This window comes from Heteronotia binoei, chromosome 8 (genome assembly GCF_032191835.1).
Source record: "Heteronotia binoei isolate CCM8104 ecotype False Entrance Well chromosome 8, APGP_CSIRO_Hbin_v1, whole genome shotgun sequence".
Taxonomy (NCBI): Eukaryota; Metazoa; Chordata; class Lepidosauria; order Squamata; family Gekkonidae; genus Heteronotia; species Heteronotia binoei.
Genome location: NC_083230.1, coordinates 99,326,955 through 99,351,883, shown reverse-complemented (window position 1 = coordinate 99,351,883; position 24,929 = coordinate 99,326,955). Strand labels below are relative to the sequence as shown.

Sequence of the window (24,929 nt, the reverse complement as noted above, 5' to 3'; positions counted from 1 at the left end):
GGTTTGCCCTCAGTGTAGCTCCATGAGAATGCAGCATCCTAACACTAAAATGCTCCTGGTGCTCCTTTGGAATAGCATTTTACAATTAGTATGGAATGCCAAATCTTCACTATGTGATATCACCAAGTAGCATTCCAAGAAACTCCAGCATTCCTTATGATGTAGTTTGAAAATTTCTATAGCACTCAGCTATGTGAGGAAAGGCAGAATAAGACTGTTTTAAATAAATTTTAAAATAAATGTTCCTATTTAGATGTCGGCTGTTTTGCATTGCCTTAAGATATAGCCCTCATGTACTGCTAGGGTGTATGGGCATGGAACAATTGCTTATCTGTAATGTCACAGGTACCAGACAATAGCTACCTGTGACCCTTTTATAAGTGCATATTGCACAATCCTTGCAACAGCTATAGAGAGATACACATTCTTCTAGTATCAAAACATCGTGGGGAAAATCAGTAAGGTTATGGGAGGTGTCTAATATTAAGGCAAGTTTAAAACTCTCAAGGCTGCTAGAGCAAATAATTAATTGATATTGGGACAAACTTACAGACGGTTTTCATCAAACAGCTATGAATGTACAAACACCTCCAAGTCTCCCAACTTTTTTTGCTGTTCAATTTAAAAAGACCAAATGATTTCGTTACTCCCAAAAAGAGCCCGTTAAGTGTGGTGGTTCACACAATCAAAGCTCACAACAGAACTACCTGTTAGATCAAATACAAAGCAGGATTTCCTTAGTAGCTAAGCTGAATTTAGCTGAACACTTTTGATGTGGGCCTGTTAATCAGTGCTTCAGTTCTTCTTGCTTAGAAAGTGCCTTTGAATCATCTGCACCAAGTTAGACTGATCTCTAGGATTCAAAGTCATGTAAGAAAGTTGATTAGTTAATTGAAAAACCTAATACCTGCTCCAAACAGCTGTGTTTGGGCTACAGAAACAGAAAGTGTGTTGTCCAAGGATAGGCACAATCATGTCAAAGGTCAAGGAAGAAATCATGAATCCACAAGGCAATAGCAAAGTGTTGAGTGTTCAAAATGGGTAGGAGCCAAGTACTGATAACAGCAGTCTTCTCATTATGGAAAAGTGGCTGAAACCAAAGGTCCCAGCGGAGGAGGACGGGGACAACAGTTTTATATTTTCAGGCTAAAAACATATTGAACCCTTGAGTCAACTGTTTCCTGAAACAGTGCTTCTCCTGTTGGCTTTCTTGAGGAGGGTGCTGTGGTACAGTGTTCTCAAGGGTCATTTGGGGATTTTTCCCTTCTTAATTTTATTCTGCATGCATTGAGGTTAGTCTGTTTCCTTGCTCTTTTGGTAGGCATGCAACTTGATTGGAGGTACTTCTGCTTCTACATGGGACTTTTACCCTGTGTGAACAGCTGAATGCAGGGGAGTTTAACACAACATGGTGCTCATTCTGAGTATGACATGAGGTTTCCTGGACTTTGTCCTTCAAGCTGAAACAAGAGAACCCTCCTTTGGATCAACTTAAAGGGGAAAAATGGGGTGGCTGTGGGATGGACTTCCATTAGCTCCGCCCATCGCCAATCAAGGGGGATGTGTGGAACTGAGCTGTGCCTTCCAAATGACAGACCTCAGCTTCACATCCCTTTTAGGATTGCCATGACTGCCTTGTCAAATGCTGGGAGGTTTTGAGGGCAATATCTGGCAATAGTGGAGTTTGGGGAGGCTATGATATCATCTTGATGATGCTCTATAACAAAGATCATAAACATGGGGAAATTCCTAGAGTGTCCCTATGGAGGCTATTTTTCCAGACTTTTTTCTCCCAATGCTCAGTTTCTTGAGGGTGGGAATTTTGCCTTGAGCAAATGGCAAGCTTACACCTCTTTTCAGCCTAATTGAGCTTTCCCCCCATTTACAGCTCAGCTGTGGTTCTTTGAGGACCATAGTCCAGCTGAAATGAAAGAGGGGTTCCTGGCTTATGTGGGAGACAGTGTGATCATAGGTGCATTAGTGCTTCTGCACTGACTCAACGGAGAGGCAGAGGGCAGAAAAACAACAGAACAAAGCTGTCTGTTTGCCCTGTTTACCAAGAAAAGTGTGGTCACTGATTGACCTCTTTACATGTGTGTCTGCAAATAAAAGTTTACTGGCATTTAATATGTGGAAAAGCCTTAGGTAAAGCCTGTTCTGTGTGCAAAAGAACCAAGGGGAAAGCAGACAATATTCTAGAAGTATTGGCAGCTATAAAAGTGAGCAATCACTTTGAATGTTTTTGACATTTGGCTCTGAAATGTGCTTTGCTCAGCACTGCAACAACACACAGAATTTCACAGTGTGATACAGAAGGTCACACCCTCCAGTGACTCTCCTTCCTGAAAGAATGCATTTTTAGGAAGGGTGTGAGGAAGGCTATATAAATATCTCCCATGTACATATTTCTCAAAACAGCTATTTTTGATACTTGGAGTGGCCACAAGTCAACCAAACTGCAGGGGAGAGACAGGTCACCTTCTTCCTTAACAGCTGTAAACTATTAAAACATCTTATTTTATAAAGGAGGAGAAAAGAAAGAAAACAACCCACCCACACTTGGGCCAGCTCTGCTCTACTGGAAGCAAATCCTAACTCACCTACTAAGAGAGGAAAAATGTTATTTGCTATGAAGCTAAAGTCTTAGACCTTAAAAGGTTGGATTCAGATGAAATTTTCCAATAGTAAAAATGGAACTTTCTTGCCTCCCTCCTAGCAGCTCACTGATCTCCAGTGGATGGAGGACCCTAAAGAATGACATGGGGGAGGGGCTTGTGGCAGGAAGCAAGAATCAGTTGGAATGGAAAGTTTAGTCAGGATCCAACCCAATGTGCAGAAATGGGCAGTTGAAGCTTTTCATGGCACCACCTGATAAATAATGTTCCATTAAATAGCTATTAAAGAGAAAGGACATGCTTTCTGTCGGCAATCCTGGAATTGTATAGTAACTTCCCACTTGCAAAGCATATACATTTCCTCCAATCATTGCAGCTTCTGTCCAGTGCTCCAGGGATCTCTGTATTACTTGACCAGTCTCATTTTATGTTCCTTCCATTTTGATGCTGAACTACCTTCTCCATGTCTTGCATTAGAGCAAATAAAAAAATCTCTAGCAGCACAGAACAAAAGGCAGAAAGCCAGTGAAGCAAGCAGGACCATGTTTGATTCAGTCACAGTAACTGGAACAAAATGGAAGATTTGTCTCACTTACTGTGAACCTTCCTTCTCGGTGGTCCATAGGTGAGGCAGTCTGGAACTTTTTCCCAACGGTCCAGACTGCCTCACTGAAGGACTACTGGAGAACTAGCATCCTAGAGAGTGCCTTGGAAAAAGGTTCACCTCACCCAACACCTGGTATTCTGAGCATTAGATACAGAACACCCCTCCTGAAATTTAGCCATTAGCAGACCCTACTGCAATTATCATTGCCATTACATAGAGACATGATCCACAATAATATTTGGAACAGATTCTTGTTTCATTCCCTGCCTCTGGATGACCTACCCAAACAGTTCTTTGGAATTGCCCATCAAACCCCATTTCTTTGGTCAGATTAAACATCACCATCTCTCTTCCTGTAGTTGGAATCAGGGGTCATTTTGTAGAAAAATAGGTGGTGGAGCTCATCCGGGGATTGTTATGCAGCTGCACCTACTATTCAATGGAGGAGGGGGAACCCTCAGAAAGGTTCAGGAGTTGTGCTCCTGTGAGCTCCTGCTGAATCCGTGGCCTGGTTGAAATTATTCCTGGGATCTTGACCCAGTCCCTCTCATTCATCATGGTCATCCAGTCAGGATGAACACCAGGTCCCCATCTTTCTGAGTTTAGAAATAAAACAATATATTGTTTGAATTTGTGTTGCATTCCCTATAACCGGGGACAGAATCCTTACGAATCCCAAAAGGCACTTTGGCTGGCTTCAAACCATCTGTATCTGCATAGCTGCAGGGCTTTTCTTTGACACATGAAGGAGCCATTCTCTGTCCCCGTTGCCTCTTTGAAAGCCTCCTACTCACTATTGGACCTCATGCTGCACTTATTGGATTGATAGGTATAATTTTTTTCTTGCTTTCTTTTCCTGTCTACCTGCCCTCTTTCTATCCTGCCTGAGTAGCACCTTCAGTTTTGGGTGCTTGGTGTAAACTGTTTTCTGTGGTTACTGAGTGTCAGGTATTTAGGATTCTTTGATTGCTTAAGATTTACTTGCCTTGACCTGGATGGCTCAGGCTAGCCTGATCTCATCAGAGCTTGGGAGGTAAGCAGGGTTGGTTCTACTTAGTACTTGGATGGAAGACCACCAAGGAGGTCCAGGGCTAATACATAGAAGAAGGCAAGAGCAAACCACCTCTGTTTGCCTATGGGGTCACCCACCTTGTGTCAGCTATGGTCTGACAGCACTTTCCACCACCAAGATTTGTTCATTCCCTTGCCTAGATATTTGCATCATTCTCCCAAATAAACCCTATTTCTGATTTGCACCATGTGCAGGACTTGGTTCCTGAGCTAACTGACCCAGGGATTGCTTCCTTACATGGGGTTGCTTTGAAGTGAAGTTATACTTTGACTGAAGAAAGGACCAGACACATGTCTAGAGTACATGTGTGAATTCTGACCATAGATGGTAACTACTGTGGACAGAATCCTCACAGTCTTCTTACACATGGTAACAACCTAACAAGGCATGAATTAAAATCTGATGCTTTACATAGTGATCTGAACTCTTCCCTAGATCAGGAAATTATCGCAGCAGTGAAAATGGACTTGCTGGTTATTTTACTGGCCCTGCTTCCATGCCCAATGTACAAATTTGGATTTTTTTTCTTGCAAGAAAATAAGTAAGAGAGCTTTCCCAGCTTAATATCTACTTGTTGAGCTTTGGTAGAGTGGCCAACTTATCAATCATCTCAGAAGCTTTCCTTTACATTGCAGTGTCATATGCAATGACTGGCAGCTGAAGCTGTTCATGTCACGAAGAAGCATTCTCATAGCTGATCAAACTGTTATTTGATCAGCACAGCACAGCAGCAAAACCTAGCTGAAAGGCTGGCAAAGCCAAAATGTTATTAAAGGTATAGGTGAAATCCTAAGGTTGCCAGCTTTTGTACTGGTTCCTGATCCTATGTATCAGTTATTTACAGACAGTAGTCATGCTAATGTCTAATCTAATCTCCACCTCCCAAGAAACTTTTCAGACACGTTGATGCTGATCAGGTAGCTATTAAGCACACAGAAGCCTAACCAGCCTCTTTTTTTTGGTTAGCTAGCAAACCTAAGTAAAAAGGTTGAAATAATGGTAAGTTAAAAATTTTAATATAGCAGTTTTGCACCGGTTGTGTCTTCAAGCTAGAAAGAATCATGACCTGGAGAAGTCAAGTATGGATGTCTACAAGGAATACAGAAAGGCAATCTCAAATTTATATGCATTTTTTTTTAAAAAACAGCTCCTTCAATACCTTATTTCAATTCCACATTCTTTTAAAAAACCCCATAAAGTTTTGGTAAACACACATGCATGAATTCAATAACCGTTGCAGCAGTACAACAGAAACTTACACCCAATATATTTTCATGTTTCAAAAACAGTCTATGAGCTTGCACTTTCAACAAGCTGTTAGGGTTACCAACGACTGGGTGGGGGCTGGAGATCTCCTGGAATTACAGCTGATCTCCAGACCACATAAATCATCAATCAATCAATCAAAACATTTATTCCACTTTTCCTGGAGAAAATGGCTGTTTTGGAAGGTGGACTGCATGGCATTAAACCATACTGAGGCGCCTCCCTCCCTTGACCCCACTCTCTCCCAGGCTCTCCCCTCAAATCTCCAGGTATTTCCAAAACTGGAGCTGGCAACCCTAAGTTGCATAGATGCCTGCTAAACCAGAAGCAGTTTTGTATAAAGCAATGATTAGTAAAAAATGTAGCAACTCCCCCACCCCCACAAGCAAAAAAAGACGCATCAGATATTCCCTCATCCAATTGTCTTTGGTTATTGGCTTGTTATAAAGTAGCATATCAAAACTAATCTATTGATAGGCATCACTCTCTGGGCTTGGGCGACTGGTATCAGAATCAGGTTTTGTACTAAAAATGTTGACTAGGTTGCAACTAGGATTTACAAAAGGAGTCCTGAGTTGAAACTGGCTACGAAGCCATCGTATAAGGCAGATAACATTGGAGGGGACACACTTTCTTCTCATCATCAGCTCCCCTTCTGGAAGGCGCTCTGGAATTCTTGCTGGTGAGTAGATACATAGGAGATAGTTGCCCAAGTTTCCAAATGGTCTCATCAATCAGTCTCCTTGGCTTTCGTTGTCTCTGTTTCAGTCTTTGAGTGAATTGTAGGCTCTCAATGTCCGGTTATTGACAAAATCAGTCTTTTTAAAACCAGCCTTTTAAGGAAAAACAAACAAATAATTTATTGTGAAGAATGCTGTAAATAAAATAACAGAGATTAATTTATAGTGAAAAATGCTAAACTGAAACTGAAAGCACTGTGATGTGTTATCAGGTATGTATTAAGCTTGCAGTCCCCATCCCACTCACAGATCTATGGTGGACTTTGGAACACAGAGAGATGAAGCTTCAGCCTTCCCTCCCTTGTTGTTTTGGCATTTTATTTATTTATTTATTTTATTTACATTATATTTATATCCCACCTATTTTATGCAGACACAAGGCGGCTAACAACAAAAAATACACAATAAACAATAAGCAATATTAAAACAATAAAACAATCAGATAAATTGCAATGGTGTTACTTCAGGCATATAATATTTCCTTTCTCAGTGTGTTCAGATCCTAGGCAGTTAGTACTAAAGTGCAATAGATCCAGGTGTGGTGGCAGCCCTCTCCCATTAGATGTCATATGCTATCTGAAACAGTTCAGTCTTGCAGGCTCTGCAGAACTGCGATAAGTCCCACAGGCCCCTGATGGCTTCTGGGAGGGTGTTCCAGAGTACTGGGGCTGCAACCGAGAAGGCTCTTGCTCTGGTGGAATTAAACCTAGCCTCTTTTAGCCCAGGGACAGCCAAAATATTTTTAGAGCTTGATCAAAGTGCTCTCTGGTGAACCCAGACATCTCTGTGGACTCCTGACATCTCTGTGGACCCCAGACATCTCTGTGAACCTGCTCCTGGTTCCACTGCAACAATCACATTACCTGAATTTTGCAGCAGAGCCAGTGGGGCAGCCTTTGGGTTGCCAGTGTAATGGCTGGCAACTTCTAGGAGTTTGGGGGGGGGGGCAAGAACATCAGTGGTGCTGGTGTTTGGTGCAACATGACACAACTTCTGGGAAGGGTTCCACACATGGGCTTGTGCCTTTGCGGGAGCAACTTCTTGTCACTTCTGGTTTCCCCAGCATGCAGGCTGGGATGTGGTTCATCAACCAGCAATCAGGTCGCTCAGTGTTTGGATCTGACCAATGCTCTCTCTAAGCTCTGGAGTCTGTTTGCTCTGAGGCCATTTTTCCTAAGCTAAGACAAAAAATGTGTGCGCTGGAGGCTAACAAACTGTGAGCTAGCTCACACTAACTCAGCTTATAGGGAACACTGGATTTGACCCTATGCTGTGCCAAATGTTCTGAGTGCTGAAAGCAAGAAAGCTGTTTTCATCCAGTTATCATATGTGTTGTTTCCTTGATGTATTTTCCTCCTTTCTTGTTTCTTGCTCTCAGGGCCCTTAGGAATGCAAAAGAGGCACTGTACATATGGGAGGCACAAAATGCCATCCACCAACAAAGCCAGTTAGCATTCACCAAGCCCAAGAAATGGTGCCAAATAGGTTTTAAAAAAGAAAAACCTTGTACGTAGAAATATCAAGGTCAATTCCAGTTTCACCCCCCCACACAAACATATGGAACTTTGCTGTAATGATTATATTCTTTAACCAAAGTATTAGAAGACATTTCTTTTGTGCCAATTCAATTTAATGACCAAGAAGATTTATATTCTTTAAAATCAATTTTGAAAACTGCCCAGGAAGAAGATAAATAATGATAAGAAAGTTATCATTTCTTCTGTGTGTGTGTGTGTGTGTGTGTGTGAAGACTGCCACCTGCTTGTAACATCCAGGCTGGGAGTGGCCAAACTGAGGCTTGGGAGTCACATATGGCTCTTTCACACATATTGTGTGGCTCTTGAAGCCCCCACTACCTCGTTGGTGGGCTCGGAGAACGTGGGCTTGAAGAAGACATTTGTCTCTTTAAGTCACTTCTTCAAGCCAAGCCAGCTGGCAGCTTGGAGAATGCATTTAAAGCTAAAGTTGCTTTCTTTTCACCTCTCCCTTCCTCCTCCCTCTCCATCTATTTTCCTTCCTTCCTGGCTGAATATTTTCTCTCTCTCCTGCTTTAGGTATCTAAAGCTCAGTAGTTGCTGGAGGTGCGAACCATGAGGCAAGAGCCAAATAACTCTCAGTTCCTGGCTTTTGACGCTTGGCTCACAACTCATGGCCATGGTCTTGATAGACTTACCTGGTGGACACCAGCCCAGGATATGTTATGTATACTTTGGGTTTCTTTTTTTGTTTTTATACTACATTTTACTGATTTTTTTAAAAAGAAAGTTGGATAAAAACATATTAAGAAAAGAACAACTACAACAAACAGCTAACTTACCTTCTTGTAGGCATTGTGGAGATCAACATGAGACCATAATGAGTATAAGAGGATGGAAGCAGCTCTGCCAGCTTTGCTGAGAATAGAAAAAAGTCATCACCATCATCTGGTTCACACAGGGTTGCCAACTCTGCATTGGGAAATTCTGGGGAGATTTTGGGGTGGTGCCTGGGGAGGGTGAAGTTTGAGGTGGGGAGGGAGCTGATTGGATGTGTGATACCATCAGGGCTTTTTTTTGTAGCAGGACCTCCTTTGCATATTAGGCCACAACCCCCTGATGCAGCCAATCCTCCAAGAGCTTACATGGTTCTTCTTACAGGGCCTATTGTAAGCTCCAGGAGGATTGGCTACATCAGGGGTGTGTGGCCTAATATGCAAAGGAGGTCCTGCTACAAAAAAAGCTCTGGATACCATAGTCTACGCTCTATAGCTACCACTTCCTCCAGCGGAACTGATTTCTGTAGTCTGGAGATCAGCTATAATTCCAGGAGAACATCAGGCCTCACCCAGAAGCTGGCAACTCTAGGTTTAAACATTAGTTACTGTACAATACTAAGTTTAAAAGAACACTTTTAAGGTTTGTGATTTAAATGGACACAGCCTTTAGAAGATAAAAGACACAAAAGGAAGGGAAGTGGTAGATGTTAGAGACAAATACATTGTTAGTGGGGGAAGAGAAGGAGAGAATTTCAAAGAAAAGAGATAGCAAAAGAGAAAGGCTGGAAGAAGAGACAGAAGAAGTGACAGGAGCGTGGGTCAGGAGGAATGTACCAACAGAGCAGAGATGACAAGAAGGCCAAGAGAGAAGGTAAGGCAGATATGAAAGAGCTCAACAGGTTGATAAAAAAAAAAAACCCTTATAAATTCACTGAAATCCGTGAACTTAAAAAAGTATAAGTGAAGTCTGCTTAAAATGGCACCCAAACAGTACTAACTGAAACTGGACGGAGTAAAGGGCCCAGATGTAAATGAAGTTAGTGTAACAAAGGAGAAATATGGGCAAAAAAAAAAAAGACTTGGGGGAAAAACAACCGAGCAGCTAGCTGAATTGAGACTGGAAGAGAAAAACTGGAAACACAGAGAGAAGAAGAGGAGGAGGAGAAGATTTGATTTATACCCCTTCCTTCTCTTGGACTCAAGAGTGGCTTACAATCTCCTTTCCCTCCACCTCCCCACAACAGACACCCTGTGAGGTAGGTGGGGCTGAGAGAGCTCTCCAAGAACTGCTCTTGAGCAGAATAGCTCTAAAAGAGTTATGACTGATCCAAGATCATTCCATCAGCTGCATGTGAAGAAGTGGGGAATCAAAACCACTTCTCCCAGATTAGAGTCTGTGCACTTAACCACTATACCAAATTGTCTCTTAGAACATCTTAGCAATAGTGGTAATTTTAGAAGTATTTAAAAGTTACAAATGGCGCTTTTTTTTTTGCTGTAGCTTGAATAAAACAAGAAAAAGAGAGTAGAGTCAAAGAGGACACAAGTGTTCCATGTTTGGGAGAGGAGAAACAGAAGCATTTACTAACAGTAAGTCAAAAGGAATACTCCACTATACTAACTGAAGCTGGACGCAGTAAGGGCCCACTCTAGGAGAAAGAAGAGAGAACAAACCATTGTTTTAGATGAATAAAGCTTAAAATACTGAGGGCACCAAGTTAAAAATTGCAACAAAACAGAAGGTGTTAGAAAAAAAGGGACACATACAGGACAGAAGAAGAAAAGAACCAAAGTGATAGTGATTATTAAAAGAAAATTAATAGGACTAAGAGGAAAGATAAGGCAAAAAGGAGAAGAGTATCTAGAATGGGGAACTCCAGGTCCAAAACGGGGGGAGGGAAGAATTACTGTTAATAGATATGAAAAAAGATTCTGAGAAAGAAAACACCCCTGCCTCCAAATCCATGGCAGAGAGATAACCGAATGATGAATGGTTTAAAAAGTTTAAGATAAGTAAAAGAAAAGAATGCTGACCATGTTACTTATGCATGAGCAGGCCTCAGATTCAGTGGGAGCTCACAGGAGCACAGCTCCTGAACCTTTCTGAGAGTTCCACCTCCTTGTCCGTTGAATAGTATGTGCAGCTGCATAACTATCCCTGGATGAGCTCTATCACCTATTTTTCTACAAAATGACCACTGTGTATGAAGTTACTGAAATGCAAGAAAGCAGATCCAGTGGAATTTCGAGAATGAAAACCAGACTCAAAGGAATCTATGAATGAGACAACTTACTGTGCAATCCTAAATAGAAAGGCACTCTTCTAAGTCCATTGTAGTCAATGGGCTTAAAAGGATGTAACTTTGCTTAGGATTCCAGTCATGTAGAACTGCAAAAGTATGACTGTTTTAAATAAGTAAGAAGATTGTGAGAGGTTAAAATCATGCAGTAGAAAAGGAAGCAAAGGAATAACAAGCAAGACAGTTTAAATAAAGTGACTGGGAGTGGATCCAGCATGTAACTGGTCACGGAAAAATAGAATTGGGGAGCAATGTCATCAGATTGACAAAACCAATGAAGTGCAGGAAGGCAATTAAAACAAGCAATGCAATAAGTTGGCAGAGAAGAATGAATGGTAGCAATGTTATCCACAAAAAACTGACCAGGAGCCTGAGAAGAAAGAAAGGGAAGACATGATCTAGAAAGAGTAGAAATAATTCGAGAAATGGATGTAAAAGGAAATAGTCTTGTTTAACAGAAGCAAAAGGAATGGGAATAAAAAGGAAATACTCTTGTTTCACAGAAGATAAAACACAAACTTATGAAAAAAATCTAAAATGCATAAAATTATAAACAGTGCAGAAAACATACAATGCATGCTCAGGAGCATGAGGACAGGAGAAAGGATGCTGAAAAAATAGAACTAACCAGGGCTGAGAAAGCAAAGGCCAATAAGGATGTAGAAGAAGTGGAGCAAAATAAGAATACTGCAGATAATGTAGCAGAAAGCAAAGTACAAGCAGAATCAACTGGTGGGTGTTCATGTGGTAGACCGGGCTAAATGTAGCAGAAAGCAAAGTAAAAGCAGAATCAACTGGTGGGTGTTCATGTGGTAGACCGGGCTAGCCATATCTTGTCAGATCTCAGAAGCTAAGCAGGGTTGGCCTTGGCTAGTACTTGGATGAGAGACTTCCAAGGAAAAACAGGGTAGTGCTACAGAGGCAGGCAATAGCAAACTACCTCTGAAATATCTCTTTGCTTTAACAAGTCTAGTTCACCACCTAGTGATGCATAATGCTAAAAGAGTCTGGATGCCAAACAATGTTAGGATCTCCTAGCTATATTACACCCACTGCCATATAATAACTATTATTACATGGTGGAATGGTGTCTTATCATACTCCCCATTTCTATACACAGAAAAGCAACATTTCATAAAGAATCCTTGTTGTTTAACTTTCTATGTGCGGGGGTTTTATTTTTGGTGTTGAGAAACAGCTTATCATTTGGAATCCTACCTGCCATCCAGCTACAGACCAGATACAAGCTTACCAGCACATGTTGGAAGCAATTTTTGGAGTGAACCAGGAGAGATTCAAGTACAACCTTCCACCACCACCAGATTTTAAACAGGAGGAGAAGAAGAAGAAGAAGAAGAAGAAGAAGAATTGCAGATTTATATCCCGCCCTTCTTCCTGAATCAGAGACTCAGAGCGGCATACAATCTCCTATGTCTTCTCCCCTCACAACAGACACCCTGTGAGGTGGGTGGGGCTGGAGAGGGCTCTCACAGCAGCTGCCCTTTCAAGGACAACCTCTGCCAGAGCTATGGCTGACCCAAGGCCATTCCAGCAGGTGCAAGTGGAGGAGTGGGGAATCAAACCTGGTTCTCCCAGATAAGAGTCTGCACACTTAACCACTACACCAAACTGGCTCTCAGAGAAATATATCACCCAGGCCTGTAGCCAGAAAATTCTTGTTGGGGGGGGGCATGGTAAAAATTTTGGGATGGAGGGCCCCCCCGGTGGCTCCCACTCTCCCCGCTGCCACTTCTCTGGCAGTTCCACTCCCCTCTGTGTGGCACCTCCCCCTCCCTCCCACCCACCCACTCGCTCACCAACCCAGCAACAGTAAAGAGCAGGCTCCTGGGCCTTTTTCATGGCGCCTCCCCACCGATCACCTGATCAGGAGAAAAGCCACGGCAAGGCCGGGTGGGTGGGTAGTTAAGAGAGAGGGAGGGGAAGAGGTGCCGTGTGGAGGGGGGTGGGGCCACCAGAGCCGCGGGGAGATCGGGTCGCCCTCCTTCCTTTTGTCATCCATCCCTGCCAGGGCTGGTCCTTGCCTGCTACCGCCCTCCTTTCCTTCGTTGCTTGTTCTCCCCGCCCCCATGGCTGATCCTTGCCTGCCACCCTCCTTGATGAGAAGGAGGCTCCTTCCCTTCGCAGTGCTACAAGGCAGTGCTGTGCTCCTTCGAACCCCCGCAGCTCCGTCGAACCCCCCGCAGTTCTCTCCCAGCTGGCGCGGCTTCTTATCCTTTGAAGAGCCTGCTAGAGAAGACTCCACTCCCCCTCCTTCCTGAAACCAGACGTGAGGGGGAGCGAAGTCTTCTCTTATGGCCTTTTCAAAGGAAAAGAAACCGCACCAGCTGGGAAAGAGCAGGGGCTGGGGAAAATAGGGGCCATAAAGGTTCGGGAGGGGGGGGGAGTTAGGGGAGCTGTGCCCCCCCGCTGGCTACGGGCCTGATATCACTACAGATTGCAATTGCATGTACTTTCCAGGTACTCAGGGCCAGCTCGCCCAGTAGGGCCTAGGCCTAGGACGCCAGGAACGTAGTCCTGAACTGGGCTCCTGCCCTGGTGCCCCAAGCAAGCACCTAGCTTTGCCTGCCACCTCCGCCTGCCGCCACTGCCGCCATTTGGTGTAGTGGTTAAATGTGTGGACTCTTATCTGCGAGAATTGGATTTGATTCCCCACTCCTCCACTTGCAGCTGCTGGAAAGGCCCTGGGTCAGCCATAGCCCTGGCAGAGGTTGTCCTTGAAAGGGCAGCTGCTGTGAGAGTCCTCTCAGCCCCACCCACCTCACAGGGTGTCTGTTGTGGGGAAGGAAGATAAAGGAGATTGTGAGCTGCTCTAAGACATCGAGATTCGGAGTGGAGGGCAGGATATAAATCCAATATCTTCTTCTTCTTCCCTTCTTTCCCTTCCTGTCCCTTCGCCTCCCCCCCCCCCCGGTCGCATCCCCTCCTGAGGGCGCTGTGCCACCCACCCTCTCCTCTCCTTTCCTTCCCGGCGCACCGCCCCCCCGCGATCAAAGCATGTTGTGCCTGGGCCCTTCCAGCCATGGTGCAGCGTGCATTACCTTTCGAAAAGTCCTTTGAAAGGTAAGATACATGCCGCATTGCGGTCGGCAGGGTCTAGGCACAGCGTGCTCTGATTGCGCAGGTGGGGAGGAAACAGGAAACAAAGGAAAGGAGGGGGTGGGTGGGCGCTGTGCCTCGACATGGCACCTGGGGGGTATGAGGGAGCGCAGTGGGGGGGCGCCTGCCTGATGTGCCACACACCCTTGGGTCGGCGCTTCAGGTACTGAAAAGCATCCATCCTCTCTTGAAACCTCCCAGTAAACTGAAGTACACATGGCTGCAGGCCTAAGCAAGTAATCACTTAAAACATGGCATGTCAGCTACTGTTCCATTGTAAAGTCATGGAACAAGGTATTTATTCAGCAATGCAGGGATCTTGTTCTCATACAAACATATAGGATGCCTGCCTTTTTTTTTTAAAGGGGGTTAATGTCAGAGTGTCTTACCTCTCACTTGTGCTGATGTTCATAGCCTTTGAGATGCCATCAGTGTTCAGAAGAAGGCGAGCATTCTGGGAGCTGCTCTGAGTTAGGTTGTATAAAGCATAACACGTGGAAGCTGTGGTTTCATTGGCAATGTCAGAATGTGAGACAAAATCTGGAAGTATGGCGACCAAATCGGACAAGACTTCCCTGGCTAGAAGGTAAATGGGAGATGTCCTTATTCTAGTCATTACATTTGCAGTTCCCCACCACTGTATTAGTCAGCATTTACAGAAAACTTCTGATTTGCAAAGAGCTTTACAATTTATATTGCATTTATAATCATGCCAACCCAATAAGGTATGTTATTATTGGCAACATCGTTTGAAAGATATGCTCAAGATCACATTACCCAAAGCTACAGACTGTATACTTGGTCTCTCAGCTCCACATCTAACATTTTAATATCTGGATCAGTCCCTTATAAAGAGTTTACAAATACTTGTTCATTACACTATTCCTGAAAGAGAAAGTCTTCACTTTCAACATGTAGCCCTATCTGGATGTTCAAATCATTTGTGTGGTGAAGGTTAAAGATTATGTTGTCACCAGGGCTTTTTCTGTAGCAGGAACTCCTTTTCATATTAGGCCACACCCCCTGATGTAGCCAATTCTCCTGGAGCTTACAGTAGGCCCTGTACTAAGAGTCCTGTAAGTTCTTGGAGGATTGGCTACATCAGGGGTTTGTGGCCTAATATGCAAAGGAGTTCCTGCTACAAAAAAAGCTCTGGTTGTCACATCGCATGCCCAAGGTATACCCTGATATGATGCATCATAGAAAACATTTGCAAAAAAGGTCTAAAGCTTACTGAGGTAAGTTCAAAGACATTTATTTAAGCTAAAAATTCTTCCATTTGGCACTTAGTATATTAGCACGCTCTTAACATCCCGACAGAACTTTTTGTCAGCTGCTGTGTATTTACCTATCTCATTCCGTAATGAGGCATTACGAGACAAATTCCTGATCAGGGAGACTGCTGTTTTCCGGACGCTTGGATTGCTTACGTGAAGCATGTTCCGAATACTTGGGAGGCCATTAGCCTTCTGGACAATGATTTGAGCTACCGCAAACGGCATCTGTCAGACAACACATATAATTGTCAAGCTTCATGAACCATCACCTTACAGTAATTCAGCCTTTTCTCTCAGATACATCATTACTAAAACTGTCCTTCAATTATCATTTTTAAGACTGTTGAGTAGGGCTGCCAACCTTCAGGTGGTGGCTGGTGATCACCTGCTAGGACAACTGATCTCCTGGCAATAGAGGTTAGTTAACTGTAGAGAATGGCCACTTCTTAAGGTCGACTGTATTACATTATACCGCATAGAAGTTCCTCCCCTCCCTAAACCCTGGTTTCCTCAAGCTCCACCCCCAACATCTCCAAGTATTCCCCAGCTTGGAGCTAGCAGCCCTCCTGTTGAGGCATAAATGCTTATTTATAATCAGGAGAATTCTAGTTCTGCACAGAGGGAGAAGACTCTAGGGAATTCTAGTACAGAGTTTTCAGCCCCTCACCAAATTACTATACCCAGCATCCTTTGAGGAAAGCCACATCAACAACTCATCCTTCGACGGTACAGAACTGGTGCCGTTGACAGAGGTGAAGAGCTTGGGAATATTCCTGGATGTCTCTCTATCTATGGAGGCTCAGGTTGCCACCACTGCAAAAGCTGCCTTTTTCCATCTGAGGCGAGCTCAGCAGCTGGTCCCTTATCTTACTTCCCGTCATCTGGCCATAATGATTCATTCATGCAATGGTCACTTCCAGATTAGACTACTGTGACCCTCTCTACATGGGGGCTCCCCTTGATCATGCTCCGGAAACTCCAGCAGGTGCAGAACGTAGCAGAACAGTTGCTGACATCAAGGCCTGTGTGGGCATGGATGCACCCAGTGCTGTGCAAGCTGCACTGGCCACCTCTTGAGTACCGGATCCATTTCAAGGTGTTGGTCCTTACCTTTAAGGCCCTATGTGGCCATGGGCTGGCATATCTTAGGGACTGCCTCTCCCCATATGAGCCCACTAAGTTTTTGAAATGTGCTGCACATCTTCTTGTGGTCCTTGGTCCTAAGGACACCCGACTGGCTTCAATGAGGGCTAGGACCTTTTTGGTCTGGGCCCCTACCTGGTGGAATGAGCTCCTGCTGGAGATCTGGGCCCTGCAGGACTTATTGAGGTTTCTAAGGGCCTGTAAGACAGAGCTCTTCTGCCAGGCATCCCTTTGGTATTAACTGGCTTCCTCATCACCATACCATCATGGTGACTGTGCTGATAGATATCAGACTATACACTGTTGTTGACTCACTGTCTGTGTTGCGATGCTGTATTGCCTTTGTTTTTATACCTTATGTTTTTTATGATGCTTTTAAATCTGTAACAGATGTCTAAATTTCTGTTGTAAGCCACCCTGAGCCCACTTGCAGGAAAGGGCAGGATATAAATCTAAAAATTAAAATACATTAAACCCAGATATAAGCCTGAAATAAATTTGTACTATGTTCCTGCTGAGACTTTAGCCTAGATCCTGACCTGCATTAGAGAGCTAAGCAAGTGATTTCTCAGTCAAATGTGGCAGCTGAATTTCCACTCACATAACCCTCTTTTCAAAGTCAATATTTCTGCATCCTGCTTGTAGTTGACAGATAGGAAGAGAAAAATTCTTCCACAGAGGCGGCAGCTCTAAACAGTAGCAAGTTAACTTTAGGAGCAGCACCTCAGAGACCCCTTAGCGTGGCTTGTTCCTGAACACTAGTGGCCCTCCATGGCAGTGCAGTTCACTGGGTATGCTTAAGGGTCAATCTGTCTTGGTGCACTGCTTTTCTTCCCAACGGGGAACCAAAACAGCATACCTCACTAAAAACTCCTGAGTAAACTTAGAAGCCATAGGTTAAGAGGACAGGTTCTCTTATGGCTTTAAAACTGGTTAAATGACAGGTTCTCTTATGGCTTAAAAACTGGTTAAATGACAGGAAGCAAAGAGTAGGAATCAATGGACAGTTCTCAAAATGGAAGAAAGAAAGCAGTGGGATCCCACAAGGATTGGTATTGAGGCCAGTACTATTTAATTTATTCATAAATGATCTGGAACTAGAAGTGTGTAGTGTACTGGCCAAGTTTGCAGATGATACAAAATTATTCAGAGTGGTGAAAACCAAGGCTGACTCCTAAGAGCTCCAAGAGGACCTCACAAACTGGGTGTGTTATCAGTCAGACCTCTCCTCTCATTAAGGGACAGTTTGTAGCTAGAAAATAATTTAAAAAACCCCCTTCCTACAAAATCATCTCAAATATCATAAGCACAATACATTGCCTGGCCAAAAGCAATACTAAATGGATGTCAGTCAGAGATAAGTCTGGACATATAGTTTAGAAGTGTGGGAAAGAGTGGCTGGCCAGCTAACAACCTCCTCTCTACCCTAGAGGGATGCATAATATAGGACAACAGATCTCCCAAGAAAAATATCTCTTCACCTTGGATTAACTTAATCTATACCCAGCCTCCCGTTCATTTACACTGATTAAGCAACACTCAACACTATTCACAAAACCTTGTAGCTTTTCCCATCTGGTACTTACACAGTTATCAAGAACCATTAACGCCTATAGTTCACTTCAGATAAATCCATCGAGTTTCTCTCAAATCACTGCCCGACTCCAAAAAACCCATTAGGTTTTTGTTTTGGGGGTAGATACATCAGTTTGCCCCAGGGAGTATTTTGCCCTATATCTGGAGTCCCTAGCCACCAGTGAGTGAGTATGTGTTCTTGGTGCCATACCTCACACCCCCAAATCCATTTGGGTCCTCTCTTCTTCACTGCATGAAATGTTGGTTGTTTTGCTGCTGTCTCTGCAGACCTTGCTTTTCAAGACTGATAACTATATTTCCCCAAAATTGCTTTCTCCCATCTCCTCCCCAATTTAGCTAGCTTGTGTGTTCTCTGTGTGCTTGTATGTGTGTGTTTTGCCTTTTTATTCCTATTTCAATAAAACCCTTTCCAACTGAACATCTAACTGGTTTATTTTGAGAGTTCTCCAAAACGGCATTGTAGAGCTGGAAAAAGTACAGAGGAGGGCAACCAAGATGATTAGGGTGTTAGGGGCTCTATCCTATGTGGAAAGGCTGAAGAAGTTGGCACTTTTCAGTTTAGAAAAGAGATGACTAAGGTGGGGCATGACAGAGACTTATAAAATTATGCATAGGGTGAAGAGTTGACAAAGAGAAATTTTTCTCCCTTCCCAAAATATTAGAATCATAGAATTACAGAGTTGGAAGGGACCTCCAGGGCCATCTAGTCCAACCCCCAGCACAATGCAGGAAACCCACAAATATCTACCCCATGGGCATCCAATGAAACTGATGGGCAGTAAGTTCAGGACAGGCAAAGGAAATACTGCTTTACACAGAGAGTGATTAAAATGTGAAAGTTGCTACCAGAGGGTGTAGTGATTGCCAGAGGATGTAGTGATGGCCACAGGAATAAACACCTTTAAAAGGGGATTAGGTAGATTCATGGAAAAAAAGTCTTATCGGTGGTTACTAGCCATGGTGACTGAAGGGAACCTCCACATTCAGAGGCACAAATTCTCTGAATCCCAGAGCCAGGAGGCAACATCAGGAAAAGGTCTCAGCCTCTCTGTCCTGTTGTTGGCCAGTCAGAGGAAATGGTTGGCCACTGTGTGAGACAGGAAAGGCCACCCCTCTGCCACTGGACAAGTGAGCTGCTGTTGCCTCCTCCTTCTCACTGGATCACATGGGAAGGAAGTGGGGATGAGGCAGCACCTCATTCATCCTTCCCGCCGCCCCCATGCTGTTCGCAAGCATAGGAACTGCTGGCCTCTGGCATGGTTTTACCCGCCAATCAGCTGATCATGGGGGGTGGTCTTTAAAGAGCCCAGGGAGCGCAGTGCTTTACTGCCTGTTCCCGGGCATTAAAATTGTGAGGGAGGGGAAGGCAAATAGGGTTTGCCTAGGGGGTGGGGCAGGGGCCGAATTCGGTGCCCCCTTCCTGCCAGCGCCCTAGGCAAATGCTTAGTTTGCCTAGTGGGTGGGCCTGCCCTGCTCCTCTGTAGTATACTTTATAGTATTCATTCATTTACTTAGGCTACTTTTAACTCACTTTTTTCAGCCCAATTGTGGACTGAAAGCAGTTTGCAATATTGCTCTCCTCCATAAAAAAACAGTAAATATTTAAACTCAAGTGTGCATCCCAAGATTGCAAGCTTCTAGAATTACCATTGAAAAAAACTGGATCTGTAGATTCTTCTTCACAAAACAGTTTGAATAATATTCCCTTGGAATGAGAAATTATGAAGCAGGAACACTTTGGGGCTCTCAATGTGGCTTTTAATGTTCTACAGAAACCATACTACTTACTGGTCCATTGCCTGCGGTGAGGTTCTGGAGCGCTCCCAGTGATGCTTCCCAGGTAAAGTTCCTTGAGCTTTTTGCTATTAAAGACAAGTATATCCTTATCAGTGTGGAGTGCCAGAGTTTTTCAATGCCGTGGGGATTGCTCTTTTCCTCTGGCAATGGCAGGTCTTGCTGGTTCTAAATATGGAAGCAGATTAAACGATCAGAAAAGAAGCATTAGAAGAGGTCTTTTTGCATCAAACCAAAGGGCTGCACAGAACACCAAAAACACATGGCATGCCAGTAGCTGCAAGTGGGACAGGCATGGCACCCACACCTTCCATTCCTATGACACTTGCTGCTGCCATTGCCCCAACCTCTGCTTCTTCTTCTTCCTCTTCCACACCTACACAAAACCCCCGGCAAAATGGCAATGGTGCTCAGACACCTTCTTGCCCTGAAATCCCCTTTCCCTACAAAGTCATGCTGTAGTATTAGAATTGCCAGGCTGTGATTAGCGACCAACAGGAGTCAATAGGGTACAGGGAAATGGGGGGTGTCATCAGTGACAGAGCACCATCAGTCTATGGTAAAAATTATAGTTTTCAGCAATTACCAGAGAGGACTGACATCACTTCCAGTTCTTCCTGGAAATGACATCACACCTCTCTAAGAACTGCCAGAAACTCACTTCAGGGCTTTCTCTGGAAGTGAAGACACAATGTCAGGCAACTCTCACTGGAGTGCTGCTGGGCAATGGCTGCTGGGCATGGGAGATCTCTCACAGAGTATATGGCAATCCTATGCAATGCTACAGTGTGGTGAGGGGAAATGCCCTTTACTGGGCTCTAAGTAGGGGACAGGGACAGATCAAGGGGCAGCAAGCTGTCCCATGCTATTTTTAAAGCATAGCTTTATACCTAAAACCAGACAGACACTTTCCTGCAGCCACTCCAGATTCCCATTATTTTCCCCTCCAGTTGAAATGGGAAAGCCCCAGGAATTTCACAAATTGTGCTTGAATTGAGCATGGTGCCACGTGGACATTTCCTTTTAACACAGGTGTCTCCTGCCTCCCGTGTAGGGAAAAGTTACCATTTAGATGCAGGCCTAGTCTGTCACTGCCTGCAATGCAACAAAAAGCCTTGTGCGATCTTAAAAGTTAATAAATTTATTGTGTCAGATGGCATCAGGAGCCAGAGACCACTTCATCTGTTGGCGGCCAGATTTTTAACTAAAAGTACGGACAGCAGAAGGGTGGAGTATTTGTTACTAAGGGAGGTCAGAAGGACCAGTTTCCCAGGACAAGTTTCGTAACAACACATTACAGAGTGCAGATAAAAACAAAATCCGGTCAGAAGAGTAAACATTCCACTGGGAGTGGATGAGGACTGCTCCCAACTGCTGATGAACTGGCAAAGTAAGACAAATCTGAACACTGCAGATAACCCTAACCCTAACTGTCTCTAATGATGGCCAGCCCAGCTTAAAGCAAAGGCCCCATATCAGACTGAATTGCTGGCTGTAAATTCCTGCAGACACTGACCTCTTCATAACCCTCACCATAGCAGCTATGCTAAGACCAAATGCCCTCAGCAATACCCGCCCCTCCCAAACAGATAAGAGACCACCGCTGTATCTCTTAGGAAACGTGATCAGAGACATCCACTTCTCCAGTTAAGAACTAATCTCAGAGTGTTTACACTTTACACCTTACTGCCCTTCATTTGCAAGTCTTTTATAATACATAATATTGCTCACTCATTGTAATATTTTGCTATTCTGCCACTGGATTTTAACTTTGTACCATTTTGCATTTTAAACCACTGCCTACCAGCTGTATGTAGCTCTGCTCACTGTACCTCATTCCTTGTCTGAAGAATTGTGCATGCACATGAAAGATTACATTCTGAATAAAACTTTGTTGGTCTTAAAGGTGCTACCGGACTCCTACTTTGTTTCATTGTAATATTGCTCACTCATTGTAATATATGTAATATTGCTAACACATTGTTTTGGGTCTGGTGGATCAGTACTTGGAAAGAAACAACTAACACATTTCAAACATTTTCTCTCTCTTTTCACCTGGACTGCATGGGCCATGAGGAGAACAGAGGCATGAACTGGTGGACAAAATAAGTCCTTGATTATTAGATAGCTCCTTAGGATGAAACTTGAGGATTGCTATTCTACACGCACAGTATGGATGCTAAGCTTCCAGTTGGTGCAGGGAATGCTTCACCCACCATTTCCCTTGCTCACTACCTCCCTAGGCAGCCTATTTCCTAATATCTAGCTGCAACTTTTCTGCCTGTGATATAAACCCATTATTATCCTATTTTCAGGTGCAAACAGGAACAGTTCCCTGCCCTCCTCTGACAGCCTTTCAAATACTTAAAGAGAGCAATCATGTCCCCCCTTAACCTCCTCTTCTCCAGATTGAACATTCCCAAGTCCCTCAGCCTTTCCTCATAAGGCTTGGTCTCCAGGCCCCTGATCAGCTTCATCGCTCTCCTCTGCACCCACTCCATTCTGTCCACATCCTTTTTGAAGATGAAGACTGCAGATTTATACCCCACCCTTCTCTCTGAATCAGAGACTCAGAGCAGCTTACAATCTCCTATATCTTCTCCCCCCACAACAGACACTCTGTGAGGCGAGTGGGGCTGAGAGGGCTCTCACAGCAGCTGCCCTTTCAAGGACAACCTCTGCGAGAGCTATGGCTAACCCAAGGCCATTCCAGCAGGTGCAAGTGGAAGAGTGGGGAATCAAACCTGGACCTCCCAGATAAGAGTCCACGCACTTAACTACTATGCCAAACTGGCTCTCTATGAAGTGAGGCCTCCACTGCTGCACACAGTATTCCAAGCACAGTCTGACCAATGTAGTGTACCAACATCAACATCTTAATGAATACGATTTTTACATTAATATTAATTTATGAGGGCCTCTGCTGTAATTTTGTCTGTGTGACAAGCACAGAATCATCGGAAAGGGCAAAAAAAAATTCGCCTAGATTAATCTTCTGGACAAAACAGAGAACTGTCCATCACCACCACAACTGCTCTCACTCAATTGAAGAATCATTGGTTTGCAGAGCACTAAGAAGTCACTATTACCTGCTTTGCTTTTCTGCTCCTTGATCCAAAACATCCAATGCTACCGTTGTTGGGGGAAACGTCTCTTCTTCTCTGTGTATAAATATTCTGGGTATAGCTACTTGGAAGCTCAGACTCTAGTTGGTAGGAGAGGTTATGAAGAATGCACACACAATTCTCTGTGGCCTGAAAGAATGAACAAACATGAAGGGCTATGCAAATAGTCAGAGGAGCGAAGAAAAAGACCTGATAAAACACCTCAGTTTTAGTCACTGAGCACTTTGGCCTTGGTTTAGAGCTCTAAGTTGATTACGATAGTGTATTGTCTTAATTTCCTTCTATAGGAAAGACTGTGACTGTCCTCATGGTCAACTTTGACCAAGCAGAAGGTACCAAAATGGAAGGTCTTTGTAAGGTTTTCTCCCTGTAATTACACAGACTATTTTTTCTAAAAACCCACCAGAACTGATAGTTTGGATCAGAATTTAAATTTCTGGAATCGAAAGAATTTTTATCATGTTTTTATTGCACCCTTCACATCAAGGAGCTCTGACTGGTATACATAGTTCTTCAATACGAACTGTATCCAAATCCAAATACCTTTATTGGCATAAAGACTACTAACTGTATCACCATAACTGCCACAAAAGATCATATAGGTCCACAAAATGAATAATACAGTTAGAGTATTACTCTGTAAAAATCTTTCGTATTTTCTCAGCTTGGTAGTGGTGGAAAGTGTCATCAATCACAGCTGATTTATGGAAACCCTGAAGGGTTTTCAATGCAAGAGACTAACAAGTGGTTTTGCCATTGCCTGCCTCTGTACAGTGACCCTGGACTTCCTCACTGGGCTTCCATCCAAATACTAACCAGGGCTGACCCTGCTTAGCTTCCAAACATTTTTATAAGATTGGGCTGGCCTGAGTCATCCAGTCAGGGAAACTTGCCTTAGGTTAATAATTTATCAGACAAGAGAGATTTTTTAACAGTGTTGTCAGTTCATTAACTGAATTCATGCAGCTGATTGAAATGTACCAAACGAAGTAAAATAGGAATTAACTTCTGAATTCTGAAATGCACAAAGAATAAACCAATGAAGGATCCAAGAGGGAACAACTGACTAGCCTTTCAAAAATAAACAAAACATACATACATACATATATACCTACAGTAGGGTATTTTCTTCCTTGAAATTTGTAGAAAGGCTCAACTGAGGAATTTGACATGGACAATTTTTTTTTTGTGATAAGAAAAATGTAATGAAAAGGTGATGTAGACTTGGGATGCTGCATTTTCCCCAACAATGAAATAACTTACACACAAAGAGAAAATGTGGAAACGTCTGATAAACTGATTCTCAAAATCAGAGGACTTGTAGGAATTCAGCATGACATGCTGCACTCAAAGAAAAAGAAAAAAAAGTCTTGATCTTGTCATATGGGGCATTTCTGGATCCTGGCCAGAATATTGAGGTTGTCTGTAGGAAGCCTGCATTCAGAATCCAACTCAGTTATGAACCTAGTTATGAACCTGGCTGACTGTGTCACCTGAATGTTTAGATACGTGAAGCCACATATGAAATCAAACCTTTATTCATTTAGCCCAAGCATGGGCTCTCTAGGATCCCAGTTATGGGTCTTCCTCAGCATTGCTATCTTGAGATCACTTATTAAGTCAAGATGCCAAATACTGAAGAGAAGACCTTAGACAATCAAAATACACAGTCCTTTAACCCACTAGTCCTCCCTGAGAGATATATTACAGGGTTGCTGTGTGGATAATGAAGCAGGATAATTAAAAACCCACTTTAGAATAGCACAGTAAAAAAATGTTAAGTAATCAGTGCAGCCCATCCTAGACACAGATTTGGAAAATCTACCTTGTCATCAGGTTGATGGTCTGCAGTTGTTCCTTGTATGTAATACACCAACGAGTCAATCAGTCCATTACATTCTCTCATCTTTTTTCTTCCTTCAGGGCCAGCGGAGCTCATGTTTCTGTAAAAGCAATAAATTAAAAGTGATTACAGGACTATCAAGCGTCACTTTCTTATATCCATTTCTTTCATGGGCTCTTG

General features: G+C 43.6%; 1 protein-coding gene across 1 annotated transcript in view; it reads right to left on the bottom strand.

Moving 5' to 3' along the window:
• Positions 1–5,288: 5,288 nt before the first annotated feature.
• Positions 5,289–24,929, bottom strand: part of PKP2 (plakophilin 2) — an 82,291-nt gene continuing 62,650 nt past the window's right edge. The window contains exons 7-13 of the mRNA XM_060245696.1: positions 24,732–24,849; positions 22,871–23,035; positions 19,776–19,949; positions 15,320–15,473; positions 14,361–14,550; positions 8,618–8,693; positions 5,289–6,393 (exon numbers count right to left, since the gene is read on the bottom strand). Coding sequence (XP_060101679.1) covers positions 6,325–6,393; positions 8,618–8,693; positions 14,361–14,550; positions 15,320–15,473; positions 19,776–19,949; positions 22,871–23,035; positions 24,732–24,849 — 946 coding nt within the window. The 3' untranslated portion in view covers positions 5,289–6,324. The remainder of the gene's footprint in view (positions 6,394–8,617; positions 8,694–14,360; positions 14,551–15,319; positions 15,474–19,775; positions 19,950–22,870; positions 23,036–24,731; positions 24,850–24,929) is intronic.